This window comes from Ambystoma mexicanum, chromosome 11 (assembly GCF_040938575.1).
Source record: "Ambystoma mexicanum isolate Mex_15411 chromosome 11, UKY_AmexF1_1, whole genome shotgun sequence".
Classification (NCBI taxonomy): domain Eukaryota; kingdom Metazoa; phylum Chordata; class Amphibia; order Caudata; family Ambystomatidae; genus Ambystoma; species Ambystoma mexicanum.
In genome coordinates, this window is record NC_090934.1 from 452,474,733 (window position 1) to 452,488,749 (window position 14,017).

Here is a 14,017-nt window from a genome sequence, read left to right on the forward strand (position 1 = left end):
GGCACAGTAGCGGGGTGAGCCCCTGCTGTCGCACTTTCATTTCCATCCCGTAAGCAGGGACAAAAATGCTTTTATTTTTTGTTTCAGTATCAAATCAGCCCCCACTCCCAATACCTGCCTATAATCACTCTCTCCATCCACCAAGAGTACTGCATTACTGCATAAAATGCAAATCCCAATTCTGGTGCAATCCTGTTGTAAAGCGCTTAGATGCTCTTGATCTAGGTTCACGCTATAAGCAGAAAAAATAAAAAAATATTTGCGCTGCTGCACAGCCCCCAAGCAATACACAGTTCACTATTATGAATAAGGTTATCTGCACATTTGTACAATGCTATGCATATAGGGGCCGATTCTCAAAAATAAATCAATTGAAAAAAGCACAGATGATGCACTTTTTACATTTGCATTCATTTTTGAGAATCAGCCCAGATATATATATATATATATTTCTCTAAGGCTTCATTTGCATACACATAGGCTGCCACATACAGACATCTTCATCGTAAGACCCAACACATCCTCTTCTAAAATTCTGCAAAGCTCCCAAAACCATACAAGAAGCTAGACGAGACCCCAATGGAGAGACAAATGACACAGCCATGTTATTCTCCCACCCAAATGCCAGTCTGCCTGAAAGAGTATACACATTTTATGGTTACAAAGATTATATTGTTTGGGTGAGTATTCTGGAAATGAAATGAGCACCAAGACCATAGTGCATTATATAAATAGTGGTTAAAGCGTATTGCAGACATATTTGTCAAATATAAAAATCTAGGGTCATTCTTATGTTGCCACAATGCTCATTGACTTTATGCAAAGTAGTCAGGATGTAACATTAATTCTGTTTGTTCCCTTCTCCTTTCCAATAGGGATATTCTCTAAAATTAAAAGTGAATTGTACTAGACTGTCCATCTTGGAATTATTGCCTTCTATCAGAAAATAATGTATATGTTTATCCTGGGATTTGCTAATGTGCTTTGCACACCAAGACAAGTGTAATGTTCTTAATATGACTACAATAAATACTGGAAGTGATCATTAGAAATTAACAATGTAATGTTTGAAAAAGTGCCAGTACACCATGTGACTGCAATCATCATTTTTATTAAAGCTTCATTTGCAGAGAATACACATCATTGTCTCCCAAAAGCTTTTGAAACGGTCATGCCTTTATTAAAATCATTGGACCTTTCCTAGAACGAGTGCCAAGGCATGTTCGTTTAATTCTAACAATAGTATATCAGCACTCTCCCTCTTTAAAGATCTCTGTGTTTTTCTTTATTAATTTGTTTATGACTCAACGAGTCTTTAAGAAAGCATAAAAATATCTACAAAACACAATATAAGTCAGTAAGAACAACATTTCAAACGTATCAAATTATAAACTACTTTTCTCTCAAATTGACAACTTTACACTTAACAAAATCTACCTTTTAATCCTCAACCCTTTTCCATTTTTATGGCTACAGATATTAGGCAATGATTTCACAGATTTTCAGACACACGTACCACCGCAGATATTAGTGCAGCATTAGAGCCCGATACCAATCTGTCCCAAAAAAATTCAGAGACAAGATTTTATTCATATCGCACAAACCTCCTGAAGAGTACTAGACGTGGGTTCCATGTCCCTTCACAATCCATCTGCAGGTCCCAGAGTGTTTGTTTTGCTGGGTTAGTGCAGACTATATAGAGCTGCTTTGCTCTATCTCCTTGTTTTCTCTTTTCCAGCACTTCTCCACAGTATACCAGGCTTAACCTTATTCTTAAGAAATCATTGCGTATTGAGCTCTCAGGAGATTTCATGAGATAACTAGAAAGGCAACCTAGTTTTTTCTCACCCTGTAAAAAGGGATTTGTGGGAGAGACCATTCTTACTTTCTCAACTGTTTCTATCCAATCAATGGATTCAAGCTTCTTCTTAATTTTTAAAGGGTTGCAAATGAGGGTGTCTATATCGAGGTCAATTTTAGAGAGGTATTCTCTGACCTTACTCTCTAATGATGCCAATATTGTGGATCTAGAATTTGACATATGACACCTAATGTCCCCGTAGAGAGTAGTCTTTTTTCCAGTAATGATCTCCCGATATAAGGTGATTAACCTCCAATTTGCCATACATCCCAGTGATTTTAGGCACAGTTCAAATCTAAGGCTCACACTGGGTGTGCAGGCAGGGAGACCTAGTACCCTCTTCCATAGCCTACCCTCGAATACACCCCAGTTAGTAAACCAAAGCCGGGGTCTAGCCTCCAGCCCATAAAGAATTAATGGAACTATTTTTGCCAAATAGTATCTGATCGACAGAGAGATAGAGAACTTGCAGAACTTGTGGTCCAGTTTGAGCATTTGTGCTGTGCCCTGCGCTATTTTCACTCTGAGCTTGGCCTCAACTTTGTATAGGACCATACTGAACAAGAGATTGATCCCGACACGGGTTTACATCCCAAATCATCCTTTATACCCACAGATAGACAAATAGCTGATGATCTACGCACGTTTGAGAAATGTGTGCTGAAAGACATCAGAAAACTAAAAAGGACCAAACATACAACCCAGCATAACCTAACCTCAGGTGAGAGACGAGCTCTGAAAGACCTATCTAACAATAGGGACATGATAATCAAACCGGCCGACAAGGGGGGTGGCATTGTCCTCATGACAAGTGACCAATATACTGACATGATCATGACTTTACTGAATGACAGAACCAGTTATCAAACACTCAAGAAGGACCCTTCTACAGATATGAAAACAGCAATTTCTGAAATGGTCTCCTACACTCGGGACAGAGATTGGATTACAGATAAAGAATCCAATTTCCTGACCACTTCTTTGAACCGCACACCTTGCCTGTACGCCCTCCCCAAAATTCACAAAAACGTACACAATCCTCCCATGGTCTCAGGGTGCGGCTCTATTTTGGAACCATTAGGACAATTCATCGATTATTTTCTCAAACCTTTAAGCAGCAAAACTAGATCATATCTCAGAGACACCATGCACACTATCCAGGTTTTTGAAAATTTGCCATTTAACAGTTCCCAACAGATCTTGGTAACGATGGACATCAAGGCACTATATACCTCCATACCACAAGACAGAGCCATAGATTGTGCATATGAACATCTCATTCGTGAATATGCCCAACCAGGATCCTACCGAGTCAATCCTGAATTCATTATTGAACTGCTGACTTTTGCCCTCAACAAAAACATTTTCACTTTTGACAATCAGTTCTTTCTTCAAATCAAAGGTACAGCTATGGGGGCCACTTTTGCTCCTAGTTTAGCTATTCTATTCATGGCCTCATTTGAGAACCAATACATCTACAACCAGATTAACCAATGGGAGGCCAATATCTCCCATTGGCATCGATATATAGACAACATCATCTTCATTTGGACAGGAGATAGCACATCCCTTCAAGGTTTCTTAACATGGCTCAACTCGTGTGATAACAACATTCAATTCACAATGGAGCATAGCACAATGTTGACACACTTTCTGGATCTTGAGATCTCATGCCTGTCAAACAAACTTGCTTGTAATCTCTTCAGAAAACCCACTGATCGCAATACCCTTCTGCACTATCAGAGTGATCACCCCTAACGCATAAAACAAAACCTTCCCTACGGTCAATTTTTGAGGATCCGACGGAACTGCACCCACCTTGAGGATTTTTATGCCAATGCAGACGCACTTGGTACCAGATTACGCTCACGCGGTTACCCTACAAGATTGGTGAACACCGCTTCCAAAAGAGCCAGATTCACTAACAGAGACTCTTTGTTAACACTGAGGCCAGAATCAGTCACACACAACAAGGAAAGACTCACCTGTGTGGTCACACATGGTCCAAACACCTTTAATCTCAAAAAAGTTATAAAAAAATACTGGCCAATAGTGAGATTGCAACTAATTGATGAACCCATACCTAGGTTCACCTTCAAGAGAGCAAAAAACATTAGGGAACACTTGGTTCATTCCCCTTTCTCCAAACCTTCACCGCGCACCGGTCTTTGGGATTTACGCAAAACCACAGGTCACTACCCCTGTGGTTCTTGCTCAGTTTGCAGATTTACAAAGAAGATCCTTACATTCAAGTTTGGCAACCAACAATGGACTTTGAACAACTTATCCAATTGCAAAAGCAATCAAGTTATTTACTGCATCGAATGCCCATGCGGCCTTCGTTACGTAGGACAGACCATGCACAAAATCGGTACTCGCATTTCGGAGCACTGCTCCCGAATTCGATGCAAAAATCTTACTTCCCCATTGGTCGCACACTACCTGGCCAACCACCACACCCCAGATGACATCCTGTGGTGGGTCCTGGACAGAATTCACACGGGTCAGAATATACCAATCAGACTCTCAGAGTTGGAAAGAAGATGGATCTACAGACTTGACTCACTGGAACACGGTCTCAATGAACAAACCCCCTTTTGAAGACCACCGAACCTATAGTGACCTCTTCATCCACTCCCGCAGGAAACATGCATGATCTGGCTTTTTTCAGCCCTGGACCCTCCCTGACACTACCTCAGGGTCCTGCTTCCACTTCTGACGCATTTAGTCACATCTTCCATTTCTCCCCCACTGCAGGGGCCCCCACCCCTTAAACCCCAGCCATGACAGGACCTCACAGATCCCGTCTCCCCGGTATCCCTATGGCCCATAGGGAGTCAGTCACCACTGCATTTTTTATCATGCAGCTGATCTTTAGCAGTGTTTCACTTTCCAGGGGCATACCTGATCTCCTTTAGGCATACATCACAAGCGACACCAACACCTCTCTATGTGCTATCTCAGCCGATCCGACTTGAATTAGATCCCAGATCTATTTCCGCACGAAGTGTGCGTGAGGATGACGGGCTATCACTCGCCCTCAGGGCGCTGGCAACCTTTCTAGTCACGAACGAAGCACGGGTCCGTTACTCCCCGCCCCCTTCTTGCCACCATTGGTTGGCCCCAACGCATACCCACCTGCCAATCACCCTCTTGGGCGGGTCCTTATTGGGCCCCACGTGAGCCAAACTTTTGGCTCCGCCGCTCCACCAACCCACACCGCCATTGGCTAACACCAGCGCACACCCACCTGCCAATCATCTTGAAGGCAGTTCCCGATTGGGTGTAGCGCGAGCTTCCATTACGTCTTAGAGGCACACTTCCTACGGTTGCTAAGACAACCAGTCCTCTTCGGTACACCGTTGCCATAGCCCGCATTTCATACGGCAGCCGCCAGAAGAGCAAGACACCTCGCGGCTTTCATCCACACCTCTTGGCCACGTCCTACGAGCGTCGCCACTCATCAATTCAGGCAAGTCTTTCTGCAAAACCCCCAAACCCCCCCCCTCTGTTTGCATCTTGCCATTTTACCCACTAATACATGGTGAGGACACTTCTCAACAGAATCAGTTCTCCTAACGTGCACCTAACACCAGATGTCTGTAGGGGCTCATAGCTATTAACTTTGCTCCTCCTTTTTCCTCATGTCAGCCACCTACGCGGCACCGTGCTCGGGGACAATTACCGCTACAAATACTTACCGACTACAGGGTCCATCCACAAGTACATTGACGTGGACCTAGACGTCTCCAGCCACGGATCAATTGGCGGTCCTCGTTCTTTCCTCTCTTCACTTCCTCCTGAGAAGACACTGCCCAGGTAATTTCCTTTCTTGACCAGATCGTGCCCAGCATTTTCCTTGGATTCCCCTGGTCCCAACAAACGGTTTTCCATTCATTGCTGGTTACTCCCCTCCCTCAGGTTCGAACTGCTCTGTCCAGTGTTGATGACCTATGGACCATTAAGAAATTCATATGGACCTTCCCATTTCCCTGCTTCAGCGACAAGCACCTGCTCTCTCAGCCTTCCACGGCTCCCATCCATTCCATCCATTCTAGATAAGTTTATCATTACCCCTCTAGCCTGTCCTGCCTCACCCGCTTGGACCTTGGCTTTCTGACCGGCGGGCAGCAGCTAGTGACCCTTGCATTACTCTTCCAAAGGGGACCCAATGCCACAATCTGTTCTCTCTGCCCCCTGTTTGGGGGGAGATTCATCGGAACTTTTCCCGAGACTTCCCTCTCCACATAGGGGCTTGTTTGTATGTGGCTATGAGATACACCTCAGACTCGACTAGGATCGAAGTCTGTCTCCTTGACTAAATCCCTACTTTTGCATGCCAAGTAATTCTGTATAGATCCACCTCCATGTTTGATTTATTTTACGTTTTTATCTATTCTGGTGACTCATCCCCCCTTTTTTCTTTTTTCCATTTTCTTTTTCCTCTCTCCGCTTTTCACCTACGCAGGGTTCTGCTAATTATCGCCCTGATGAAGGCGGAATACATTCTCTTCGCATGAAAAGTACCTATTTACCAATTCTGTTCCACCGAAACACTTTCTTATATCAGAGGGGAAACAAGGTCCTTCACAGCAACATTTGTGGATCACCAGGACCATCTTGCTCATGTGGCATTTTCCACTGATGGGATCATGTCACCTATGTAAAGCAACCACATTTCATGTTGCTTATCTATTCCCCCTGTAGCGTTGGCAGACCCTATCCCGACAATATCATCCTCAGCTTTGGGAATTGATTCTAATCACTGTAGAATACTGCTTATTTGCTCTATTTCTTATTATTTTGAATAGAGGTACAGTTGTACTCATCACTCTGTGTTTTTGCTTTCTGATTTAATCTAAGCATCCCAGTGATAAATAACTGTTTTTTTCAATATTGAAAATTGTGTTTCTATTTTGTTTGTGTATTCTTTTTTGATGTACTAATTCTCAAATTTTTCTGATTGTTTGAAAGTTTCAATACTCAATTTACTAATGGAAGATCTACATTTATGTTTTTGATTGTATATGTCCTTCCAAGTTGGATTTTATTATATGTACCATTTTTTGATATAAAGGTTTAACATCAATCTTTCTGAATATCTGTTCATTGTCAAGGAGTGTTTCAGTACACATATTTGCATGCAAAATTGATATCCATTTAGGTTATGGGGGTCTAGACCGAGTGAACACTTCTAATTCATTTATACTTCACACTGGCTAACCCCAAGCATACCAGTACCCTTGTTTTGCTGAGATTCTCAACTTTGTATAGGGCAGGGGAGGCATGGATGTTATAGCCCAGATATTTGACCATCTCTACCCTTTGTATCCTTTGTCCATCTAAATCCCAGTTTGAATATTTGACCTTTTTTTTGAGGGGGCTTGAAAACCATGATGTTTGATTTAGCAGGATTTATAGGAAGCCTATTAGTTCCCGCGTACTCACTCAGCCTGGTTAACAAACGCTGGAGCCCAATTGGTATTCTATGTAGCAGTACCATATTGTCTGCATAGGCCAGCCAGAAGATTTTCCTTCCATTCAACATAGGGCTGGCCAATGCAGGCGATTACAACGATATGCCTATGTCTGCTAGGAAGAGAATGAAGAATAGTGGGGCCCCTAAACACCCTTGTCTTACCCCCCTTTCTACCTCAATGGTATCTGAGAGGTGCCCCAACTCATCTGTGTTTTTTTTTAACTGTGCTTCTTTCAGGAATGGCTGAGGTGGCTCTACCAAACACGCACCTGACAACGCAATCGTCATCCACATCGAGGCAGAGGTATAGGTATAGGCAGAGCGAGACAGAAAGGGGGTGGCAGCTAGAAAAAGAGAATGAAGCGAGTGAGAGACAGAGAGAGATAGATTGTGAGATTGAAGTCATAGAGAGTGAGAGAGAGTAAGAGAGAGAGAGAGAGAGAGAGAGAGAGAGAGAGAGAGAGAGAGAGAGAGAGAGAGAGAGCATTATCTCAGCTCATGATACCTGGGAACAGCTAGTAGACTGATATTTCTTTTGCAATCCATTACTATTAGTCAAAAAGCTGATTAGAAATGTAAGTTGGTCCTGCTATTGTGCTTAGAGGGATATATTGTATTGCAAAATGTCACACTTCATCCCTATGACTGTCTCCAAACAGATTGAAGCAGTGACGGGGTTCACACTATAGTGTAGAGAATCTGAGCCTCATCACCTTCCATTATCTTAAAATTACATAGGTCCTTCTAGCAAGGAGACAAACATCCATCTCCTGTAAACTACAAGACCTTGGTCATTGCATTATATTTTTCATTGTGAAAGACTATCTCCCTCCTTTTTTCTGAGCTCTAAAATCTGTTTTGAAAAAATGTGGTGTGTCTGGATGGGTCTCCTTTATTTGCAGGATATACACACAACCAGTGATGTATCAGGCTATAAGGAGTTTTGGCAAAGAGTGGTTTGGAGGATGTAGAGTTTGACAATAATCCACCGTACACATTAAGAAGGCCTCTTGAAGCAGGGAGGACCCCATAAGGAAGAGCCATCAAGAGGTGGACTGTGTGAGGGGGCTTTTTCCTTTTTACAATCTCACATCAGACTGATTACAATCTGTAAATAGTGTTGTGTGCACAATGTTTGCTACTATAGCTCACTCATGCCTTTCAATGATGTTTTCAGGGTGAGTGGTGTGAACAATGCTTACCGAATGAGTACTGGGCCATGAAGCCAGACAATGAAACGTTCAAATCGCTGTGGAACTGGATCATCAAGGTGCTCCCAGTGGATGTAAATGCAGCTATCTGGGTAGCTCCACAAAATTTCCCAATCAGGGGGGCGATGGACGATCCTCCATTGTATATCATCAAGTAGTCGTAGATACACATTGGATGGCCCTCCAGGTTGAAAGAAGTCATAGTGAAGTAAATCTGCAGAAGACCAGAAAATGATTACTTTTGGCCTCACCATTATATACTTTTGTGACTTTCAAGTGATTTTTCAAAATACATTTCTGCGAGTGTGTGCATAAATTGACAAAGCATGCTCAGATCTTGGAATTACTTTGCAATTAGCTTGGAATGCCCATCCAGATGTAGTCCATAATTGAAAGAGCGAAAACTAAATAATTGAAGCCGGAACTTGGAAAGTCATGCTTGTGAAAAACGGTGGTCTGAGGAGCCATAATCAGTGACTGGTGCGGTCTTGAGCCATCAGAACAGTTTATTCTTACCTTGTATCTGACCGGGGCTATGATCATCCAGGTACAGTCTGTAGAGGCGGGGTAATTGCCAGGAAAGCCTGGTGATGTCAGAGTGCCACTGGTACTGGTGAGTGTGGCACCACAAAGCACTAAAACACAAAAGAAAAACCTGTCAGTAGGTGAATATGGTGTGACCATTTAGCATCCTCATTAATTTTGCAGCATTTATTTTTAAAATTGTGTACATAGTTTATTACAAACATTACACAAAAAGAAAACATAACATTTGAATCATTTACATCCCATATAACAATACAATATTCTACAATAAAATACATTTGACTCTAAAATCCTGATTTCATTTGGCACAACGTTTTGCGCCAATGTTATTGATGGAAGGACATACCTCTCTATTCCCTTATCCAGTGCCCAAAAAATTCCACTGCCTTTTAATCTATACATGAAGAGCATCACCGGTATTATGAGGTTTTTCTCTATGATTTACAATGTTTAGCCCCAGTACATTAAAATGAGATGTTAATGATTGTCCCTCTGATCACACTCATCCCCATATAACACAATCTTCTAAGCCCACAGCTTACAAATGCAGAGTGAAAACCCACTTCCCCCCTTTACATCATCAATTCTGAATACCTGAAACTGAAGGGAGTCTGGGTGAGTGGGCAGTACATTGAAAGACAGTTGCCCTTATCATTCTGTTGCAATGAATGTCATTACATCCCTCTCACCCCCCTCCTCTCAGTCATTCAGTCCAAAAACATTTACTAGTAGGTGAAAGGTTGCCCATGTAACTATCCTTATTGAGTCGCAAACATGTCTTAGTGGACGGGCAAAGCCTACCCCTGTAAGTATCCTTGTTCAATCCCCAAGCCTTTTACTGGCAGATTAAAGCCTGTCACATATTCATCCTTATTCATTCTTAAAGCATTTTCCTAGCAGGTACAAGCATGCCTATGTAATATCTTTATAGAATCCCAAAGCCTTTTACTAACGGTTAAAGAAATCCATGTACTTATTCCAATTTAATCTCAAAGTGTTCAACTGGCAGGAGAAAGTTTGCTCCTCTGGCCAAACCGAACTAATCACAATTCCTTTTCCTATAAATGCAATCCTATCTCTTATTTATTTATTTACTGCATTTATATAGGCTTTTATAGAAAGCATTTCACAGACTAAAGGAACAGTACAACAATAGAGAATAGTCACAAAACTGAGTTACCAAAAGAGTTCCAAAACATTATTCAGGGAAAAAGAGGTGAAGGAGATGTATTTTTATACATGTTTTGTAGTGTGAGAGATTAGAACAAGAGCTGATGTCCAAAGGTAAAGAATTCCACAGATTGGGAGCAAGCAGTTGAAAAGAATGAAAGCGGGAAGCAGCACAAGGAGGATGGGCAACAGAAATAAGGAACCTAGATGCACAGCGAAGATTACGTGGTGAATGGTAAAGTGAAATCAAAGCTCACAGATAAGAGTAAGTACATGAATAGATTTAAAGACCAGACTGAGAAAATGAAATTCAGAGTACTGCTGAACCGGTAGACACTTAAGGTGAGCCAAAAATTCACAAATGTGGGAAGACTGGGGAAGATTAAAAATAATCCGAACCTCAGAGTGAAGAAGCAAGCGCAATGTGCAAAAGCAGATTTTGTGAGACCAACATAAAGTGAACAACAATAGTACAATGGGTCAAAGCAAAGGTTTGAAGCAGCGTTTTTGCAGAAGAAAAGGGACACATTTTCTTAATGTTAAATAAATGAAAATGACAAGAGCGATCGGAAAGAGAAGGATCAAATAAGACACCAAGATTACATACCTGAGACGATAAGGGAAGAGACAGAGGAAGAAATAATATCGCCAGAGGCAGAGAGATTTTAGAAGAGAGAAAACATAAGATTTCAGTTTTCTTTGAATTTAAACAAAGAAAATGTGAAGACATCCAGGAAGAAATGGCCGCAAGACAGAAAGACAGGTGAGAGTGGATAGTCATTAAATTAAGGAGAAGACAAGGAAATCTGGATATCGTCAACATGAAAAGTGCACTGGAAAACCGAAGTCAGTGATAAGAGAAAACAGTCATGCGATATTAAAGCGTGAATAAGACAGGGTACCAAACGGAACCTTCAGGAACACCATGAGAGAGAGAGAGAAAGAGGGAGAGAGAGAGAGAGAGGGAGGAAAAGTAAGAGGTTACACCCATCTAGAAAACAGAAAAAGAATGATTTGCACGATCGGAGGAAAACCATTTTAGAAAAAAATCAGCAACCAAAGGGAAGAAAGAGTTGATAGTAAAGTAGACTGATCCACAGTGTCAAATGTGCCACTGAAGTCAATCAGAATCAGAATGGAAGAGAGTTTACAGTGATGAGCATAAATAATGTAATCAGATACAGAAAGAATAGCAGTTTCAGTAGAATACTGAAAACAGAATGCAGATTGAGTAGAAGGAAGAAGATTAGGTAATGGAAAGGCATCATGAAGCACGACCCAGACAAAAGATTCAAGGTTCAAACAAGACACTGTTATTACTTGAATGTCAGGATGGAGTAAGTCATAACTGTCCCTATGATAGGGTGGGATTTACCTACCTAAAGAAACTAAGTATAGCCTGAGTCAGTAAGTTCAGCTTAAAAGTCTGTGTCGAAAACCTATACTTGCCCTCACAACTAAAGCTAAGCAATGTGTAAGGATGTCAGCAACAAAAGAAACAGTGTTCCAAATAAAGTTGTGAGCTTCCTCCAGCTCTGGGTTTACTTTTTAGCTCCTCTTTCCCAAGTTCAAAGCCGTTCCAAATAACCCTGGGGTTTCTAAGTGTCTCGTTGTTCCCTTCCCCAAAAAGACAACACAGTTCCGAAAAGGCCTCAGGGTTCCATTCCCTAAGGCAATAGCAAAACTCACATAGTCTTGGGTGTTTCCCTTACCAAGACGTCAGCTCTTCCACCTTGCAAACCCACAATCTGTTTGTCTCCTGATTCTCAAAACCAGTTCCAGGTCAACCTTTTTAATCCTGCAGGCTCTTCAATAGTTAATAAAGATTGCTATATTTCACATCTTCAGAAATCTAATTCACAAGTGGAGATTCTTTTTGTTTACTTCCTTGGCTTTTCCAGACAAGGTATTTGCAGTCTAGGTGTAGTTATCGGACCAAACTCTCCACCCATTACAGGTCATGCAACCAATAACATTAGGTTTTCTTGCCCACACAGGTTTCTTTCTCACTGCACCTGTGCTTTGGTTCACAGGCTCTGGATTCTCATTGCCAGTCTCTTGGCTTTGCCACAGTGTGTTATTCCACACAACTCACAATCTTTGTAAGTGCACATCATTCATTCTTTGTCTTTAAATGTTCATTACAAACATTTCACACATGCTTTCATTTCATGCGTAGGCTTATCAAAGTTTTCCGTTAGTTTGGTATTCAATAATGCTTGTAAATCTTTCCTTTAGTTCACCATCAAATACACACAAATTTCAGTTCATCTGGCGTTACCATATGCCCAGTTGTAGCCCTAGGAGTGCCCCAGTATGAGTGTTCCCTTCAATTCACTCACCTGTCCTTGGCTGCCCTTCTGGACATCCTCTCTTGTCTTGTTTCTGAGGTTCTTCGGCTCCTTGCACAATTCTCTGGAGTGCTGCGAGCAGCGCTCGCCTCTTGAGAACCTCACTGGTGGTTGCCGGTAGCTCCGCTCTTCACCCGCAGATGCTACCGGTGGCCTGAAGCACCTGGAAGTCTTCCGTGCCCCACAGCTCCGGATGTGGGCACAAGGCAGTGGAGACTCTGGCATTTCTGCACCTCTCACTTCCTGGTCATGCCCGGCCTCACAGTCTCTCTTCTGCAATCACTGGCTCCCTTGCCTCCAGGCAGGACTCTCCTCAGAAGCCCCCTTCTGGGCAGGAATTGTCCCTTCCCAGGCCCCTCTCTCCCAGCCCGGCATCTCTCCTGCTGACTTCCCCTTCCTTACTGGTGGATCCACCTTGTATGCACCTGTGACCTGTTAACAGGTTGCAGGTGCAAGCCCTCAAGTTCAAGTTCAATTGCCTGACTACAATTACTGGTGTTTTCTGGACATGCTTGACCCTCACAATAGTTTCCAGGCATCCTCCTCATCCCAGTACCAGAGTGGTGTAACTGAATGTTAGTGTGTACCACTCCTAGTCGCCTCTTCCTCGTCCCAGTACTAGAGTTATATGACTGAGGGGAAATAAGAGGGAATGGCTGTCAATAACCTATGAAGGTAGGGAGAGCATAGGGTTTATTATTACAAGGGAAGGGGGGTACCATGCCTCACCAAAATACATCCTATCCCCAGTACTGCACCCAGGTGACCCTTCCTCTCATCTAAACCCCTAGGCTCAGGATCCAAGAGTGATGGCCTTCCCCTGGCCACCTGAGAAGAGGATCCAAGTGGATCAGGTATGCAGATGCCCTCAGGATTCTCACATAACCTTCCCCTTTGCGGGATGGACTGGGAGGTTTCACATGGAAACTGGGAGAGAAAATCCATGTTACCTTGCTCTTGACCCTTCTGTTGTTCCGCTGTGAAGCAATAGGGTTGAAGGTCCAAGAACAACAGCATAACCCGTGGATTGGATTATTTTCTCTGACTAATCCACACTAATCGGAATTTGTCTGTGATTAGTCAAAATCTATGACCCAAGATGTAGTATTTGAGATTTATCATCACCCATTTAATTACCAGTGCCTCAAGTTCGATCACTGAGTAGTTCTTCTCCCTGGCAAACAACTTCTGACTGATGTGCAATATAGGGTGCACCAGTCCATCATGGTTTTGCGATAAGTCAGCCCCCAGTTTCATTAAGGAAGTGTCAGTTTTTAGGATGAACTCCTTAGAGAAGTCTGCTACTTTTAAAATGGGGCTCTGGCATAGGGCTTGTTTTAAAGTGGTGTAACAAATATCATCTGTCTCATCTCATCTGATCTTTTGAGGCTCAGCATTT

General features: G+C 42.5%; 1 protein-coding gene across 3 annotated transcripts in view; it reads right to left on the reverse strand.

Annotated features, from left to right (window-relative positions):
* Positions 1-14,017, reverse strand: part of LOC138503506 (embryonic protein UVS.2-like) — a 283,894-nt gene that overhangs the window by 32,285 nt on the left and 237,592 nt on the right. For all 3 annotated transcript variants that reach the window (XM_069623293.1, XM_069623292.1, XM_069623291.1), the window contains 2 exons: positions 9,068-9,186; positions 8,543-8,765 (listed from right to left, as the gene is read on the reverse strand). In XM_069623293.1, coding sequence (XP_069479394.1) covers positions 8,543-8,765; positions 9,068-9,186 — 342 coding nt within the window. The remainder of the gene's footprint in view (positions 1-8,542; positions 8,766-9,067; positions 9,187-14,017) is intronic.